The 18,431-nt window shown below is 51.6% G+C and overlaps 2 protein-coding genes across 6 annotated transcripts; one reads left to right on the top strand and one right to left on the bottom strand.

The window, feature by feature from the left end:
* Positions 1 to 1,340: 1,340 nt before the first annotated feature.
* Positions 1,341 to 18,299, bottom strand: ZNF48 (zinc finger protein 48). 3 transcript variants are annotated; one of them, XM_086692389.1, is made up of 3 exons: positions 18,142 to 18,299; positions 5,177 to 5,270; positions 1,341 to 3,959 (listed from the first exon to the last, which is right to left on the bottom strand). In XM_086692389.1, the coding sequence occupies exons 2-3, from the start codon at positions 5,253 to 5,255 to the stop codon at positions 2,158 to 2,160; spliced, it is 1,881 nt and encodes a 626-aa protein (XP_086548515.1). In that variant the 5' UTR covers positions 5,256 to 5,270; positions 18,142 to 18,299; the 3' UTR covers positions 1,341 to 2,157. The 3 variants fall into 3 exon arrangements, with proteins under 3 accessions (XP_086548515.1, XP_086548516.1, XP_086548517.1); XM_086692390.1 differs by lacking the exon at positions 18,142 to 18,299 and adding an exon at positions 5,809 to 6,001; XM_086692391.1 differs by lacking the exon at positions 18,142 to 18,299 and adding an exon at positions 5,438 to 5,720.
* On the top strand, positions 14,207 to 18,399 carry SEPTIN1 (septin 1). 3 transcript variants are annotated; one of them, XM_086692392.1, is made up of 12 exons: positions 14,207 to 14,302; positions 14,796 to 14,843; positions 15,019 to 15,109; positions 15,188 to 15,295; positions 15,530 to 15,653; positions 15,960 to 16,094; positions 16,193 to 16,310; positions 16,865 to 16,966; positions 17,088 to 17,187; positions 17,412 to 17,577; positions 17,826 to 17,916; positions 18,030 to 18,399. In XM_086692392.1, the coding sequence occupies exons 1-12, from the start codon at positions 14,222 to 14,224 to the stop codon at positions 18,114 to 18,116; spliced, it is 1,251 nt and encodes a 416-aa protein (XP_086548518.1). In that variant the 5' UTR covers positions 14,207 to 14,221; the 3' UTR covers positions 18,117 to 18,399. The 3 variants fall into 3 exon arrangements, with proteins under 3 accessions (XP_086548518.1, XP_086548520.1, XP_086548519.1); XM_086692394.1 differs by lacking the exon at positions 14,207 to 14,302 and adding an exon at positions 14,549 to 14,593; XM_086692393.1 differs by lacking the exon at positions 14,207 to 14,302 and having other exon boundaries at positions 15,209 to 15,295.
* The last annotated feature ends 32 nt before the right edge of the window (positions 18,400 to 18,431 follow it).

Here is an 18,431-nt window from a genome sequence, read left to right on the forward strand (position 1 = left end):
TGTTAAGTATTGAGAAGAAGTAGATTCTAACCCAGGCTGGAGGTTCAGGGAAGGCTTGTGGGGGAAAGTAATGCTTGAAGTGTTCTGACTTGGAGAGGTTAACAAGGGGGAGGGAGTGGGGATGGGGATGAGCATTCCATGTAAACGGAGCAGTATTTGAGAGGCACAGGGCGGAAACCACACAAATGGAAGACCTTGAAAGCCAACTTGAATGCCAAGGAGTTACGTTTTACAGAGAAATGTGGAAACACGGCAGGGTTTTTAATAGGGGAGCGACACAGTCAGATGTAATTTTACAAAGTTCGCTGCAGGCTGGCTTGGAGGTCGACTGGTTGGGAGGGGAAACACGGAACCCAGCAGGGGCGATCTTCCAAACGCCCCCGGAGACCTCCATTCAGATCTGTGGGTGTGTGTGCACTTAAGGACCGAAGTCTCCAAGAACCCTAGGCTTGAATGCAGCATTCTAGGGTTTCGAGAGTGTATTTAACAACTTGGCCCAGGTGGGATGACCCGGAGGAAGGGCGCTCTAGCAAGCTTTCGTTGGTTTCTAGGGAAGCCCGGCGGATGGTTACGATCTCGCGAGAGCGTCTATCCGGGGACCATTCCCCCCACGCAGAATAGCAGAGACGCCCAACTCGCGAAGTTGCTAAGCGGTCTTGTACTTCATTTCTCAGATGGGTTAACTGCCCTCGTCTTCTTTGTCCCTGGCCAATCAGGTCAGTTCCTCTTTTCCTCCCCATTGGCGCCCTCCTCGGAAAAAGCTAGGAATTGTAGTCCTGCTCCTAATGACGCATGGGTCGCTGAGAATATAAGGTTGTTTTTTTTCCAGGGACTAAAGAGGCATCCCCTTTGCCCTCTCTTTGGACTATGCAGTCAAATGACCTGTTTGCCGATAAATAAAAAAGGGCTTCAGGGAGGTGGGGTTTCCCAGTAGGCCCAGCATCAGTGTCGGGGACTTCTGTGCCTGTACTAGACGGAAGGCCACCTTTCCCCGGGTACCTGTCGCCATAGCAACGGCGCTCACAGACCGCTCACCCCCACCCCAGCCCGCCCAGTGGCGCCGAGTTTTTCCTTTTAGGGGCCGCGCTCGACGTTGTGGTGTAGGTGGCGCCCGTGGACAGCCAGAAGTCAGTCAGGAGCATCAGCTGACAAACCTGGTGGCTGTTTTTTCAACCAGATGTCACACCTAGATAGCGGCAGACTATTCCAACTTCTTCATTTGCTGGGCTCAAAGAAGACAAGAGACCCTCACAGGGTCACACATGGCTTCACCTGTGGTGGGGCTTTGACATCTTTTCCACCCCTCACCCTGCGCACACACACAAGCACAGAGTCCAAGCTTCAGACAAGAAAGTTTATTGGCAAGGAGATACATGGAAATGTGGCTGTCCTGCCTTGGAGCTTCCCTGGCCTCTCCTCACTCCAGTCCTGCCCTTCTCCCAGCCAGTTTGTCTCTGCTGACGTCCACCAGGACCTGGGCTTGGCATCGAGTGTAGGAGTGCTCCTTCTGCTGTCTCTGGTCTATTCTGCCAGTGTCCAGGTGTCAGGGCAGGTTGGGGTTCTCCAGGGCAGATGGGTCTGGGCTGTCCAAGAGCGCCCTTCCTGGCTAAGGCCATGTCCAGGGGCCTGAGCCTGCGTACTGGAGTCCACACAGCAACACTCTCCCCGTCAGAAGGTTCAAGATGCTCCTGCCTCTCTACCACCCCAAACTCCTTTAGTCTCACTGTTGTAAACACAGGTCAAACCCTGTTTGGTGCTGGCCAGGGTGCTGGTCTCCTAAGGGCAAGGTTGGGTAGGAGCAATCCTTAACAGGTTAAGAGGCAGCAGGAATTTAGAGTTCTTTAAGGGCCCTCAGGCTAAGGCCAGTTTATTCATTCAGCAAGTACTTATTGAGTGCCTACACTATTCAGAGTACAAGGCAGTGTTCTAGAAGCTGGGGGTATAGACCACACTGTCAAGATCCTGACTGAGCCCAGCCAGGACAGTTTCCTGAGCTTCAAGGTCATTGTCTCCAATCTCTATTTCTATCTATTCACTCCTTTCTCCCATTTCTTCCCCTTCTTCTCCCTCCCACCACCTCCCCGGCCCTTTCTTCTCTGCTTAAGCAGCCGATACCCTCCCTTTGGTCTCCTGGGCCTCCACCTTCCCTGGACCCCATCATTCCAGTCCTGTTGGCGGCTCCTCTTTGAGGGGCCTTGCCCGACCATCCCCTGTCCCAAAGGGCCTCAGGACCAAGTGCCCACGCTGGTGCTTGATTCGGGCAGAACTGTCACCAAAACCTTTGCCACACTCTGCACACTTATATGGCTTCTCCCCAGTGTGTGTTCGCCTATGTTTGACCAGATCTGAGCTCCGGGGAAACTCCTTCCCACAGAAGCCACACACATGGGGCTGGCTGGGTCCAGAGGGCTGGGCTCGGACTCGGGGTCGAGGGGCCATGGGTGCTGGGCCAGGGGGGTTATGTGGCCTCAGGAGAGTGGATGGTGGTGGTGGCCGAGCCCGTTCACCTCGGTGGGTGCGGAGGTGCTTGACTCGGGCCGAGCTGTCAGCAAAACCCTTGCCGCATTCAGGGCAGAGGTAGGGTTTCTCCCCTGTGTGCACACGATGGTGTTTCACCAGGTCCGAGCTTCGGCGGAAGCCCTTGCCACACTCAGGGCACTTGTGGGGCTTGTCACCTGCCAGTGGTGGGGGTGGCTCCCCAGCCTGTGGGCCCCCAGGCTCTGGCTCCAAGCCAGGCAGGCCAAAAGGCCCATCACCTGAGTGTGAAGGGCTTCGAGGTGTCAGTGGGGGGCTTGTGCCAAGAGGAGGTGGGGGTGGGCTTGAGCTGGGGGGTGGGCTGGGGATCAGGGGGGCCAAAGGGTAGCCTGGGAAGCTGAAGTCCTGGGGCTCCATGTGAGTGAGGCGGTGGCGGAGGAGGGTGGAGCTGAGGCTGAAGGTGCGGTCACATTCCGGACAGGCGTGAGGCCTCTCCCCACTGTGGGTGCGGAGGTGTTTGACCCGGGCAGAGCTGTCGGCAAAGCCCTTGCCACACTCAGGGCACAGGTAGGGCTTCTCTCCCGTGTGCACCCGCAGGTGCTTCACCAGGTCTGAGCCCCGGGCAAACTCCTTTCCACACACATCACAGCCAAAAGGTTTGGGCCCCAGGTGACTGCGCTGGTGGCTCAGAAGGCTGCAGCTGAGCACAAATCTTTTGCCACAATCGGTGCAGATATATGGCTTGTCCTGGGCCTTGGGTCCCTGTGGGGCTGCCGTGGCTGCTCGAGAAGGCTGCCGTCTGGGCACCACGGGCCGGGGTGGCTGCTCCCCCCGGTGTGTCCGCTGGTGCTTTATACGAGCAGAACTGTCACCAAAGCCCTTGCCGCAGATGCCACATTTGTAGGGCTTCTCACCCGTGTGTGTCCGCTGGTGTTTCACCAGGTCAGAACTCTGCCGGAAGCTCTTGCCACATTCACCGCAGATAGTGGGGCGCTCACCAGCCGGGATCCTGGACCGAGGAATCTTTGGGGGACCCTGGGCTGGTGGTCGGGCTCTGTAGGGCTTTTCACCACTATGAGTTCGCTGGTGTTTGATACGGGCAGAGCTATCCCCAAAGCCCTTGCCGCAGACCCCACACTTGTAGGGTTTCTCCCCTGTGTGGGTCCGCTGGTGTTTCACCAGATCTGACATCTGCCGAAAGCTCTTGCCACACTCACCACACACGGCAGCCCGATCGCTAGCCTGGCCCCAGCGTGGCTCTCCCAGGAGCCGGGGACCTCTGTCCCGAGCCTGAGGTTTTCCCGGTCCCTCTCTCTGGACCCACAAGTCATCCCAGGTCTGGATGCCTTCAGGTTTGAGAGAGGCATTTCCTACTTCATGACCTGGAGCCGGATCTTCCTCTTCCTTGAACCCCAAGTCATCCTCCTGGGGGGGATGTTCAAACTCATCCGGCTGAGAAATCTCCACATTCTCACTCCCTAAACCTGGGGAGACAAAAGGGAGTAGTAGACCCTGCCCTTTGGCTCAGCTCCTATCTTTGATGGCACCTTCCCCAGGAAGGCTTCCTTGGCGATCTGTAGTCAACAAGGATGTCTCTCCCTCTCTCCTCTGAACTTCTGAAATACTTATTATTGCTGCCTCTCATCAACAATGGTAACTTCCTGTCAACGTGCCCTTAATACGTGCCGGTCACTGAACTACCCATCACCGAATCCTTGCAAACGATCCTATGATACGATGCTACCACGACTCCCATTTTACAGACATGGAAATTCCAAGAACTTAAGCCACTTGCTTAAGGTTATAAAGCATCACGCTGGTAAGAACAGATACTACACTTGGCCAAAAGGCCAAGCAGCGATGGGGTTAGGAAGTATTAAAGCCATGTTTCTCACTCGGGTCTGTCTGATTTCCAGGCCTGTGTTAACCACTACATTATACTGTCTCTATATAGAACACCTACTATTTACTATTTCTATTATATCTTCTTATATTAGCCCATTGTGTAATGTATTACTTCAATTATCTGGCATATACCTGAGAGGACCCAGACCCACACCTGTCCCTCAAAATGCTTAGGAGAGGTAAGATCAAGCACAAATAATTATAATTGTGGGCTCAGAAAAACTGCGGTCACAAGAGAAAGAGGAAATAAGGAGATAGGGCGAAGCTTTCACAGCACAGAAAAGAGTAAACCATGGAGAGGAATGGAAGATAAAGCTGGAAAGGGATGTTGGGACTAGATTAGGCATGTAAGGCCTAGATCGAACACTACATTAAGGCTTTTAATTAGCAGGCAGAAGGGAACTAGGGAAGGTTTTTGAGAAGGCAAACAGGATTACATCTGGACTTGGATCAATGTGGCTGCTGAGTGCATCACTGAAGAGAAAAGGGCTGTGGGGAGGTTTTTGCAATTGTCAAGACGAGACAGAACGAGGCCTGAAGTAGGGCAGAGGCTGTGAGGCTGCTGATGAGTCTCCAGGAGTGGGGAGAGTCCTTGCGATGATGCCCCTTCACGGCCTGACGCACAGTAGGTGCTCAGAAACGTTGGCTCCCTCCCTCGGTTTTTGCTCCCCTCCCCCTCCCCCCTGGAAGCACGGTTCACGTCCGATTTTTCTGGGCTTCGGCCAGACACAGCCCGGCACCGGAGTCCCCACCCAGCCTTTACCTGCCCGTGGCGGGGCACTGCCCCGGCCCTCACCTGTGCGGGCGCCTCTCAGCTGCTCCCTCTCCTCTGCGCCCTGGAGATCCGGGCCCCAGGGCTCCACCGCGCGCTCCATCGCCCGCACGCCGCCCTGAGCAAGGGGACAGACACAATCCCACGGTCACACAGCCATGTGCGGCCCGCGGCACCCTGTCGCTGCCCTCTGCCGGCCAGCGCGGGCACCGGGCAGCGGCCGGGTCCGAGGTGCGGGGTGCGGCTCCCGGTGACCCCCGCCCGCGCCGCCGGCCGTCCCTGCACCTGCTGCTCCTTCCGGCCCGCAGCGCCCCCTTCTCCTCCCAGCCGCCTCCGGCTGTGCCACACCGGCGCCCTCACGAGCTCCTTGGCGGGGTTTCGCTGCCGGAGCAGCCGGCGGCCGGGGTATGCGGGCTCCGCGCCAAATGGGGAGGGGGCTCGGACCCAGGCGTCCCGGGGGCGGCCGCCGGGGGCGGGGACGGGAAGCGGAAGCGCCAGGCCGCACCAAGCCGCTCTAGGAACTGGGAGGAGCTGCAAGCCTGTGGAGGCCGCCCGCGTCTGTCGGCGCTCGGTGGCCGGCGGAAGGCCGCGTGCCGCGGAGAGGGCTACTCTAAGCCGAGGACAGTTGCCCGAACTCGGTGGTATTAACCGTGTACCTCCTGGGCCGGAGCCGGGTGATGAGGGCCGAAGACTCTTCCTAATTGTCGCTCTGTCGGGCCACCTGCGCCGACCCCCGGGGCTGGCCGACTGCGCCAGCCACCCTGGCCCGGAGAGACAAAGAGAGATCGAAGACTGACCCAGGGAAAGGGGTGGGGGAGAGACCCAGGCAAACAAAGGGCGGCGGAGACCCCAGACGGGGCGGGGGCGGGGCGCCGAGACACAGGAAACAAAGCGCGGCGGGTCCGAGAGGCCTGGGGCCGGGGGTGGGGTGGGGATGGGGGCTGGGCTGGGGGAGACTGAAGCCTGAGCAGCAGCTAGAGGCTAGAAGCAGACGCCTGGGAAATGCTGGGGAGAGTCAGCCTTTGAAATCAGGCCCGGGGCGGAGACCCTGAGCCAGACACAAAGTCGTAACCTAAGAACCCCCAGTCAGAACGCAAAAGCCGAGAGAGACCGAGAGAGCGGCGAACCAAAAATACAGGAGCAAAAGATTGGCCTCCAGAGACAAAGAGATGTAGAAACATAAGAGATAGATGAAATCATTGGAGCACAGTCGGAAGAGCTATAAGAAAAGGAAGGGAATCTGCAGAGAAAACAGGCCCAGAGGCAGAGAAACAAAAGACAGAGAAACTGGCAGAGACAAAGAGATAGAGACACAAAGAAATAGGCCACAGGGAGACTAGGGACAGGTCGACAACCCTACAAAGGCCACACCCAGGGAGAGGCTAAAACATTAAACTATCGTTCCCAGCTTGGTGGGCCTTTCCAGTGGACCCTGGGGCGTGATCCCCAGTATCTGTACTCAGCAAGCTTGCCTTTGGGGAAGGGGGGAGTGCTTGGAAGTGTTTGTTTATTATCTGATAAGTGAGGGGTGACAGAGGTTTGTATATCAATTCACAATTTATTAGCACCTCAGTGCTAAGCCAAGAGTTTGGGATAAGGAGGTGAAACACATGTAAGATATATCCTTGGATGCTACCAGTTTTAAGGGGCAAGTACACAAACCATGAAAAAGAATTGTAAGTGTGTGAGTTACATGGACCAGTTCAAGATACTGTGCGAGAGCAGGAAGAATTCTAAATTGGGAGTGAGTCTGCATGGTTCTCGATGCCTCCTATTCATGGGTATTAGACACAGAAACTAGGACCACAAATCAATCAGTACATACTTAAGCATCACGAACCAATATCTAGACACTGTCTACTCCCTGGACTTACAAAGAAACTCTCCAGGGAGCTCTTGATCCAGTAGAATATGGAGATGTGGCGACGATGAGACAGATCTATACCAATCTGACGAACAAAATATAATAGGAATGTAGTGCAGAGAGATACCTTCTGTAGAGTTTAGTGGCTGTGGACTCTGTCTTGAAGGCCATTTATGCAGTCTGATTCCTGACCTTGTCACTTAACTACTGTTTGACACTGCGGAAATTAGTTCTGTTTCCTAAACTGTAAAATGGGGATGATAATACCGAATTTGAATGGTTGAGGATTAATATGTGTAATATGTATAAAACACTGAGCCAAGGGGCGCCTGGGTGGCGCAGTCGGTTAAGCGTCCGACTTCAGCCAGGTCACGATCTTGCGGTCCGTGAGTTCGAGCCCCGCGTCAGGCTCTGGGCTGATGGCTCAGAGCCTGGAGCCTGTTTCCGACTCTCTGTCTCCCTCTCTCTCTGACCCTCCCCCATTCATGTTCTGTCTCTCCCTGTCCCAAAAATAAATAAACGTTGAAAAAAAAAATAAAAAATAAAAAAATAAAAAAAAAAAATAAAACACTGAGCCAAAAAATATCAGCTTTTACTCTTTTGGCTAGAGTAACCAAGAAAGAAGGTGGCATTTTTGAGCTAATCCTGACAGAACTAAGATTTCGATAAAGTCCAGAGCTGGCTGAGGTGGGGGCTGAATGAAGAGAGATGTGCCCCCACATCAACAGTTGCCTACACACTAATCGAAAACCTACTATGTGCTAGAAGCTTGAGATCCAAAGATGGCTAAGACCTACCCTCAAAGAGGAAAATAGAGAATAGTTCTGTTTTAATGTGTCACGATGTCATGAGTTTACATAATAGGAAAGCAGTGGAAGCTAGAGTGGTATGTTTATTCATTTGCTCCACAAACATTTCCTGGGGGTCCCCCATGTGTCAGGCACTTGTACCGGCAAACAGAGGTAAGAGGGTACCAAATGGCAAAGAGCTAGCCCCTCTCGGAGGAACCCTCCCCTGAAAGGCGGCCAGCCCACACACCATACTCACTCTTGGAGCTAGCTTTGACTTTGAGAAGAGAAAGCCTGGAGTCACTAAGTCCGAACCTGAACTCCGGTCTAAAGATACAGAAGCCCTTCTAGGGTCACCAGGTGGGGCCTTAGGTAGCTATGCAGGTTTGATGGCAAGATGAAAAAGAACGAATCTAGATAATTAAATGAGAAAATTGTCCACCATATATTGCCCGTAGGAATGTCAAGGCAGGATCTTCCTTTCTCTGAACAGGCCCCAAACCTTATAACATGAATGGCTGGACACATTTGTTTGAATAATAAGCATGTAAATGAATATTATGTCACTAGTAATTCATGTCATCTCTATACTAGACAAACCGAGAGCCTTTTCTGCAGGACAATTTGTTAATATGCACAAATGCCTTAGATACATGACTTCCTTTGATTCAGTAATTCCCCTTCCCCTAAGGAAATGGGACAAGTACACAATGATGGCACCACAAACAGGCCCAACCCATTTCAGCATTGTTTATCACTGGGAAGAATGGGAATCAATCTAAATGCCAAATATCTATGAATAGACACATGAAAAGATGTTCAACACCACTGATCATCAGGGAAATGCAAATAAAAACTACAATGAGATTTCACCTCACACCTGTCAATGTCTAAAATCAGAGGCACCTGGGTGGCTCAGTAGGTTAAGCATCTGACTCTTGATTTCAGCTCAGGTAATAATCTCGAAGTTCGTGAGTTTCAGCCCTGCATCGGGCTCCACACTGACAGTGTGGAGCCTGCTTAGGATTCTCTCCCTTTTCTTCTGCCTCTCCCCTGCTCACTCTCTCTCTCTCAAAAATAAGCTTAAAAAAAAAAAGTTTAAAATCAACAACACAAGAAACAACAGGTGTAGGCTAAGATATAGGGAAAAAGGAGTTCCTGTGCACTGTTGGTGGGAATCCAAACTGGTGCAGCCACTGTGGGAAACAGAAAAATGGAGTTTCCTCAAAAAGTTAAAAATAGAAATATGATGCTGCAATCGCACTACTGGGTATTTACTCAAAGAATTAAAAAAACACTAATTCAAAGGGATATATGCACCCCAGTGTTTATAGCAGCATTATCAACAATAGCCAAACTATTGAAAGAGCCCAAATGTCCATCAACTGATGAATGGATAAAGATGTGATATGTATATGCAATGGAATGTTATTCAAGTATAAAAAAGAATGAAATCTTGCCATTTGCAATGACATGAATGGAGCTAGAATATGATGCTAAATGAAGTAAGTCAATCAGAAAAAGATAAATACCATATGATTTGACTCACATGTGGAATTTAGGAAACAAATGAACAAAGCGGGGGTGGGAGGGGGAAGAGACAAACCAAGAAACAGACTCTTAATTATGGAGAACAAATTGATGGGATTACCAGAGGGGAGGAGGGTGGAGAGATTGACTAAGTAGGTGATGGGGATGAAGGAGTGCACCTGTCGTGATGAGCACTGGGTGATGTGTAGAACTGTTGAATCATTATAATGTACACCTGAAAGTAATATAGCACTGTGTGTTAACTGAGTGGAATTAAAATAACAACTTTAAAAAAGCACTCTTATCAAATTGTTAAATGTCATTTTCCTAAAAATAAATGAATAGGGGCGCCTGGGTGGCTCAGTCGGTTGAGCGTCCGACTTCGGCTCAGGTCACGATCTCGCGGTCCGTGAGTTTGAGCCCGCGTCGGGCTCTGGGCTGATGGCTCAGAGCCTGGAGCCTGCTTCTGATTCTGTGTCTCCCTCTCTCTCTGCCCCTCCCCCGTTCATGCTCTGTCTCTCTCTGTCTCAAAAATAAATAAATGTTAAAAAAAATTTTTTTAAATAAATAAATAAATGAACATGTCAAAAAATAATATATAGATGTGTATTCACTATAGAACAGTGTACAAAACATATGAAGTGACAAAAACAGGATTCCAAACAAAGTTATAGTATGATCCTAGTTTTGTAAATATGTTTATTCACATTTATAGAGCTAGGAGAGAATCTAGAAGGATAAACATCAAAATAGGGTTATACCATGGTAGTGATACTGGATGTATATATCTTTTTATTTTATTTTTTTTAATTTTTTTTTCAACGTTTTTATTCATTTTTGGGACAGAGAGAGACAGAGCATGAACGGGGGAGGGGCAGAGAGAGAGGGAGACACGGAATCGGAAACAGGCTCCAGGCTCTGAGCCATCAGCCCAGAGCCTGACGCGGGGCTCGAACTCACGGACCATGAGATCGTGACCTGGCTAAAGTCGGACGCTTAACCGACTGTGCCACCCAGGCGCCCCGGTATATATCTTTTTAAAAATTGTTTTTAAATGTTTACTTTTGAGAGAGAGCAAATGAGCAGTAGAGAGACGGGGACACAGAATCCGAAGCAAGCTTTGGGCTCTGAGCTGTCAGCACAGAGCCCAACGCTGGGCTGCAACTCAAAAACTGTGAGATCATAACCTGAACCAAAGTTGGATGCTTAACCAACTGAGCCACTCAGGTGCCCCTAGATGCACACATTTCTATTCCATTTGCATTTTCTATTTTTTCTGTAAGAATGTGTTGATTATACAGCAAATAAATGAACATACATGTTATTTTCTTAAAGGCTCTTCAATAACTCAGGGAAGACCTGATCAGTTTGAACCCAGGGCAGATGCAAGGGGGTGGAAGGTGTAAAGAGAAGGAGGCCAATTATTTCTGATAGGAAGGTTCTGGAAACCAAGTGGATATTCAATTGACCCTTGAACAATGCAGGGATTAGGGACGCCAACCTTCTGCACAGTTTGAAAATGCACGTACAACTTTTGACTTCTCCAAAACTTAACTACTAATGAAATACTGTTGACCAGCAGCCTCAACAAGATAAACAGTTAACCCATATTGTGTATATATACTGTGTTTTTACAATAAAGTAAGTTGGAGAAAAGAAAATATTATTAAGAAAAGCTTAAGAGGGGCTCCTGGGTGGCTCAGTCGGTTGAGTTTCTGACTCGATATTGGCTCAGGTCATGATCCCAAGGTCGTGAGATCAAGCCCCCATCACACTCCACGCTGGGCAGAGTCTGCTTGGGATTCTCTCTCTTTCCCTCTGCCCCCTCCCTCACCCCCACATGCTCTCTTTCTCTCTTCAAAATAAAAAAAGAAAAAAAATCATAAGAGAAAATACCTTTATAGTACTGTACTGTATTTATTGAAAAAAAAAATCTTCATAGGGGCACCTAAGTGGCTCAGTCGGTTGGGCGTCTGACGTTGGCTAGCGTCATGATCTCATGCTTCGTGGGTTCGAGCCCCACATGGGGCTCTGTGCTGATAGCTCAGAGCCTGGAGCCTGCTTGGGATTCTGTCTCCTCTCTCTGCCCCTCCGCTGCTTGTGTTCTCTCTCTCTCAAGGATGAATAAACACTAAAAAAAAAAAAAAAAAAAAAAAGAAAGAAAAGAAAAAAAAGAAAAAAATCTGCATATAGATGGCCCTGCACAGTTTAAACCCGTGTTGTTCAAGGGTCAACTGCACTTGTGGAGAGCAGCGGGGAGGAGCTCAGAGTTTTAATTAAGACCTTAGGGCTGCTCGGGGAGATAACAAATGCTGGAGGAAGAGCTGTGGTGGCATGAGGAGGGGTATAATTAGCCCTTCCCTTGGCTTCTCAAAGTACTCTGTTTATCTTCTTGTTACACTACATTTTTAGCACCAGTGCTCTGTGACACACTTACTTGTGGCTGTCTCTGTCTCCCCAGAGGGCCGAAACCCTGACTGATTCACTGTCTGGATCCTCAGCAAGGAGCAGATTTGAGATGATGACATGTCACACCCCTCGGCTCGAGTAATGCTAGCAATAACTAGCATTCTGCGTGAGCTCATCTCATATGCTGGGTACTCAACTAAGAGCTTAATGTGGATTAGGCCATAGAATCCCCACTGTGACCCTAAGAGGTAGAATTATTAACATTTAACAGATAAAGAAACTAAGTCACAGAGAAGTTAAAGTCAGATGGCCACGATCACACATTTCTTAATCACGATGTCTCCATAATCCTAGGACTCTCGCACAACATTGGAGTTTTGTGTGGCAGGAGATTCCAATCCTATCTGATAGATAAAGAAAGTAAAGCTCAGAGAGGTTTTCTCCAAGGTTACATGAAGGGGACAGTAATAGAAATGAGTGTGAAGTAAGGGTAAGATAGACACATGGCAACATGGATGAATCTTAAAAAATAATGCTGAATGGGGGCGCCTGGCTGGCTCAGTCAGAAGAGCGTGCGAGTCTTGATCTTGGGGTCATGGGTTCGAGCCCCATGTTGGATGTAGGGATTATGAAAACAAAACTTTAAAAATTTTTACTCTGTCTTGGGACGCCTGGGTGGCTCAGTCGGTTAAGCGTCTGACTTCAGCTCAGGTCATGATCTCACGGTCCGTGAGTTCGAGCCCCACGTCGGGCTCTGTGCTGACAGCTCAGAGCCTGGAGCCTGTTTCGGATTCTGTGTCTGCCTCTCTCTCTGACCCTCCCCTGTTCATGCTCTGTCTCTCTCTGTCTCAAAAATAAATAAATGTTAAAAAAAAAAGTAAAAAAGAAATTTTTTTTTAAATAGTGATGAATGAAAAAGTTAACAAATACATATTCATAGATATATAACCGTTTGCGTCAACATGCACTGCATACTACACGTTTTTCAAAATGTATACAAAGCAAAAAATTACACACAAAGCACATTAAGGTGGTTGCCTTAGGGTGAGGGATAGGAGTGAGCTATGAGGCTACCTTAGTCTGCTTCAGCTGCCATAACAGAATACCACGGACTAGGAATCTTAAACAAAAGACATCAACTTTCTCATAGTTCTGGAGACCGGAAGTCCAACATCAAGGTGCTAGCAGAGTTGGTTTCTGGCGAGGTTGATTTCTGGTTTCCTTGGGTCGCAGAGAGCCACCTTCTGTGTCCTCACATGGTCACATGGCCCCTCCTCTGGGCCTGCGCAGAGATCACAGGTGTCTTTTCTTATAAGGACCCCAGACCTATTACTGGATTGAAGTCCCTTACGACTTCATTTAACCTCAATTACCTTCTTAAAGGCCCTATCTCCAAATACAATCACATTGCAGGTTAGGGCTCCATCACATGATTTTGGGGTCGGGGGGACACAGTTGAGTTCGCAACAGGGGTTAACAGGGAAATAATAAATAGAACCACAAGGAATGGGAAAAGAAAATGAGGTTGGAGCAGTAGACAGGATCCAGATCAAGCAGGGCCCAATAGGCCATAGGAAGGAGATCATCTGTAAAGGCTCAGAGAGGTCACTCACTTCGTAAAGTCTAACGCCAGGGTTTGTGTATGTAGCTGATTGATTCCAAAGCACATGTCATCTGAAATTGCTTGAGTCCTGATAACTAAGTGGAAATGCATGTATTTCATTTACCATGAGGAAAATGGAGTTTAGAGAAGTCAAATGACTTGCCCAGGTCACGTAGTAAGTGGTAGAACTGAGGTTTGCAGAGTTCTTTCTGCCTCCAAAGCAAGGCTCCTTTTATATGTTCCGCAGCCTCCCAGCCTTTGGCCCTGACCAACTTCATTCACTTGTTATTTTACGCACTCATTCATCGAGTATATTATTTATTGGCACCTTCTCTGTGCCAGGCCCTGTGCAAGACACCGAAGACATAAAAATGAAGAGAACATGGTCCCTGCCCTCAGAAAGCTCAGCCAGTAGAAAAGATAGCCAGATAAACAAATGCGAGCATTGGAGACGCTTGTGAAAGGTGTTAGGGTCTGGAGGAGGGAAAATGACTCTGCCTGGGGTAGTTGCGCAAGATTTCTTAGAGGAAGATCTTTGTTTTTTTCAACGTTTATTTATTTTTGGGATAGAGAGAGACAGAGCATGAACGGGGGAGGGGCAGAGAGAGAGGGAGACACAGAACCGGAAACAGGCTCCAGGCTCTGAGCCATCAGCCCAGAGCCTGATGCGGGGCTCGAACTCACGGACCGCGAGATCGTGACCTGGCTGAAGTCGGACGCTTAACCGACTGCGCCACCCAGGCGCCCCTTAGAGGAAGATCTTTGAATCAAACCCTTGAAAGATCAAGAATACCAGAAGAAAAAACTCAATGTGGGCAGAACAAAGGATGTGGGCACTCTCCAAGGGCAAGTGAGAGAAGGGGTGATGAGTCCAGATGTGGAAGGCTCTGACTACCAGGCCAGAACTCAGACTTAATTCTGAGGCCACTGGGAAGCCCCTGAAGGGGCTAGAGCAGGTGAGTGCCTTGGCCAGGATTCTAAAGTAAGGTATCTCTGCCAGGGGTGTCCAAAGACTTGAAGTCCTTTTAAGAATCAGTTGAGCTGGTAAGGAAAATTGACGGCCCCTCCCACCTCTAATCTTGTTATGACTTTTGGTCCACGTAGACCGTGGGAACTTTAAAAAATTTTAACCATCCCAGTCAAAGCCTTCATCTCACTTACTAGAGATACTAACTTGCTTCCTTCCTCTCTGCCTACACCCACCTCCCACCAGGGTGATGGGGCTACAGTGGGGGCTTGGGAAAAAGGTGTGTAGAGAACCGAGGGGTTGAAGCTTCCCATGGTGGGGGGTGGGGGGGGGGTTGCCAAAGGGATCCCGTAAGTGAGAACTCCAGGTATTCTTGGTCTTGGCTTTCCCCACCTCTCCGGCCCAGTTTGAGCATCTCAGTTTCCTACATTGCCCGCCCCCTTTTTTTTTTTTTTGCCACACTCAACTTCCTGCCTCACCAGAGGAAGTGGGGAGAGACAGCAGGTGCAGCGACAGCTAGCAGGACCATGGTGAGTCCTTATGCCCAGGAATACAGGCATCTCTGCCTTCAGCCCCCAGCCCCCAGAGTAGCCAGATCCAGGCCAACCCACAGTAGGCTGACTTCTCGCTCCTGAGGCCAGGTTATACCGGAGGGCCCTTCCTGTTGCCCCCAGCAGCCTCATACTGTCTACCCCCCACCAACAGGACAAGGAGTATGTGGGTTTCGCCGCCCTCCCCAACCAGCTGCACCGCAAGTCCGTCAAGAAAGGCTTTGACTTCACACTCATGGTGGCAGGTCTGATGGGTTTTGTATAGGGGACCGGTGGGGGGAGGGGGTCCTCAAGCCACTCTGGCTGTCTCCTCACCTGACCAGGAGGACCTGTCCTGTCTACAGGGGAGTCAGGCCTGGGAAAATCCACCCTCATCAACAGCCTGTTTCTCACCAATCTCTATGAGGACCGGCACCTGCCAGAGGCCAGTGGTAAGATCCTCCCGTCCTCTCCAGGTTTTCTGTCTCTCCCATCCCCAGGCTGCACTCTCTTTCTTTTCATCTGGGTCTCCCATGACTTTCTGGGGGACTCAGGCAGCTCGCTGCTTTCTTGAGACTCCCCTGAAAAATGGCTGGGGGCAACTGTAATTCTGAGAATGGAGATCAGTCCTGTCTCAGGCCCCTACCCAGCTCCCTGTCCTCCCTGTCCTCTCTCTGTCCTCACAGCTCGCTTGACACAAACGCTGACCATTGAGCGCCGGGGCGTGGAGATCGAGGAGGGGGGTATAAAGGTGAAGCTGACCCTGGTGGACACACCTGGCTTTGGGGACTCAGTGGATTGCTCAGACTGGTGAGGAGCAGGGGAAGGAGTGGGGGCCAAGCTTCCCGGTATGGCTACTCTATGAAGACTAAGGGATCAGTTACAGGGCTGGTCTGCTCTGCCCCTGCCCTCCCCAAAAGGTGGGGTCTGTTTCTGGTGTCCATGCAGCCAAAGTGCCCAGTGTTTCCTGACACCCTGCCAATCTCCTCTGATGTCTTTAGTTGGAGCCAAAGAAACAAGTCCCCCTGCCCCCCCCCCAAGTCCTGGCTAGCCTTGGCCCCTTCCCTATGCTGTGGCCCCTCATCTCTGACTGTACTCTCTCCTCCCATACCCTAGCTGGCTGCCTGTAGTGCGCTTTATTGAGGAGCAATTTGAGCAGTATCTTAGGGATGAGAGTGGCCTGAACCGGAAGAACATTCAGGACTCCCGTGTCCACTGCTGCCTCTACTTCATCTCACCCTTTGGCCGAGGGTCTGGGGGGATACCCTGGGGGGCTGGGGTGTTTGGGGAGGGGTGGGGGAGGGTCTCAGTGGCTTAAGACTGAACCGTGACCAAATCCCTCGGTGCAGGCTCCGTCCCCTAGATGTGGCCTTTCTCCGGGCAGTGCACGAAAAGGTCAACATCATCCCAGTCATTGCCAAAGCAGATGCCCTGATGCCTAAGGAAACCCAGGCCCTCAAGCAGAGGGTAGGTCTGGTGACCTCTGACCTTTGGCCCTACATGAAACCAAAAGTCGCCATCAAACCTGAACTCAGCTTTGACTTCGTTGATCTTGGGCTAGCCTTTTGGAAGCATAATGTGCCAGGCTAGTCTGTGGGAGAAAATTCCTGAGGAAGATGGGGAGTAAGCTGACTGAAGGAGCTGTGTCTCTGGAGGCTCAGAATGGAACCCCTGGGCTGGATGCTTTGCTAAGGCCTGAGAGTGGCAGCAAAGATATGATCACTCTTGATAGCCCTCCAGCCCCAGGATAATGACCCCCACTCCAATGACTTAAGTAATCTCTACATGGGGCTGAAACTCACAATCCCCGAGATCAAGAGTCACATGCTCCACGGACTGAGCCAGCCAGGCACCCCTTTGAGATTTTGGTTTGGGGTATCCTATATGTCCACCTCTCACCATCTCTGTCTTTCATGTCTTTCTCTCTGTCTCTGACCACCTGGGACCTGTATCTCACTGTCTCCCACCAGGCAATGTCTGCTGCTCACAGCCTCTGTGTTTCTCTCTGTGTCTGCTCCCAGATCCGGGACCAGTTGAAGGAGGAGGAGATCAACATCTACCAGTTTCCCGATTGTGACTCTGATGAGGACGAAGACTTCAAGAGGCAGGATGCAGAGATGAAGGTGCAGAGGCAAAAGGAGGAAGGGGCAGAGAAGCAGGGGAGGAGGAGGTGTTGGTGGAAGCTGACAAAGAGGTTTCTGGCGAGGAGGGGCCAACGGTGATTCCCTGACTTCTGCCCTCCAGGAAAGCATCCCTTTCGCAGTCGTCGGTTCCTGCGAGGTAGTGAGGGACGGTGGGACCCGTCCAGTGAGGGGACGCCGCTACTCCTGGGGTACTGTGGAGGGTGAGTAAGGTGGGGCACGCGTTCTGAGGCCAACAGGGAGCCCAGAACGCCGCTGAGTTAACAGCACCCAACATATGAAGTTGGGACGATCTCCGGTCCCGGGGATCTTAAGAATCAAAAGAGGGGTCCTTGGACTGCAGACCCTCACCTAGAGTGGGGGCAGGACTCCGGGCAGACTTGACCCGGCCAAGAAGCTCCCTGACGCTCGCCGGTCCGCCCCTCAGTGGAGAACCCACATCACTGCGATTTCCTGAACCTGCGACGGATGCTGGTGCAGACACACCTACAGGACCTGAAGGAGGTGACCCACGATATTCTCTATGAGGGCTACCGGGCCAGCTGCCTACAAAGCCTGGCCCGGCCTGGGGCGCGTGATCGAGCCAGCCGCAGGTGAGAGCCCGAGCTCAGTCCTAGATGCTCCCAAGGCCCGGCCCTCACTACCCCGGACCCCGCCTTCACCATCCAGACCGATCCCCCAGAATCTTTCCCCACCCACTTTGCTGACGGCATTGGAAGGACAAGGCCCCGCCTCCTAGACCCCAACCTCACCCCACGCCCTGCCTCGCGGCTGTGACCCACAACCAAGGGTCCAGTCCTTGATTCCCTGTCCTCCCCCCGCCCCCCCCCCCGCCCTCTAGTAAGCTTTCCCGCCAGAGCGCTACAGAGATCCCGCTGCCCATGCTGCCTCTGGCCGAGACCGAGAAGTTGATCCGCGAGAAAGATGAAGAGGTGAGCAAGTACCTCGCTTCCCACCCCCCCTCCCCGACCAAGAACCCAAGTGCTCTGCGAAGTCCCTTTCTGGCCTCGCCCGGTCCCACCGCCTGCAATCTTGCCCCGCGCAGCTGCGCCGCATGCAGGAGATGCTGGAGAAGATGCAGGCCCAGATGCAGCAGAGCCAGACTCAGGGCGAGCAGTCGGACGCACTCTGAGGCCCCCGCCCCGGCCCTGCTTTACCTCGGCTCCGCCTTCAGTCCGTCTTTTGTCCAATCCCCGAGCCTCTGGCTGCCGGGCGCTTAATCCCAGAGCCCCAAACTGAGAAGTCCGCCCCGGCGCTGGGTTCTCGGGCTAACAGGTTCCCGCAATGCCAGAGTTTGTAGCTCCGACTTTGGCCCCGCCCCCCCCGCCCCGCCCCGCGCTTCCCACCCCGCCCCCTGACTCCCATCTCCGCCCCTCTTCCCCCAAGTTGTGACTTCAATAAAAAGTTTCCCTGAAGCCACTCGCGTCTTCGCTTTCCCAGCGGGAAT

The sequence above is a fragment of the Puma concolor genome, chromosome E3, assembly GCF_028749965.1.
Source record: "Puma concolor isolate L17-30 chromosome E3, mPumCon1.1.hap2, whole genome shotgun sequence".
Lineage (NCBI taxonomy): Eukaryota > Metazoa > Chordata > Mammalia > Carnivora > Felidae > Puma > Puma concolor.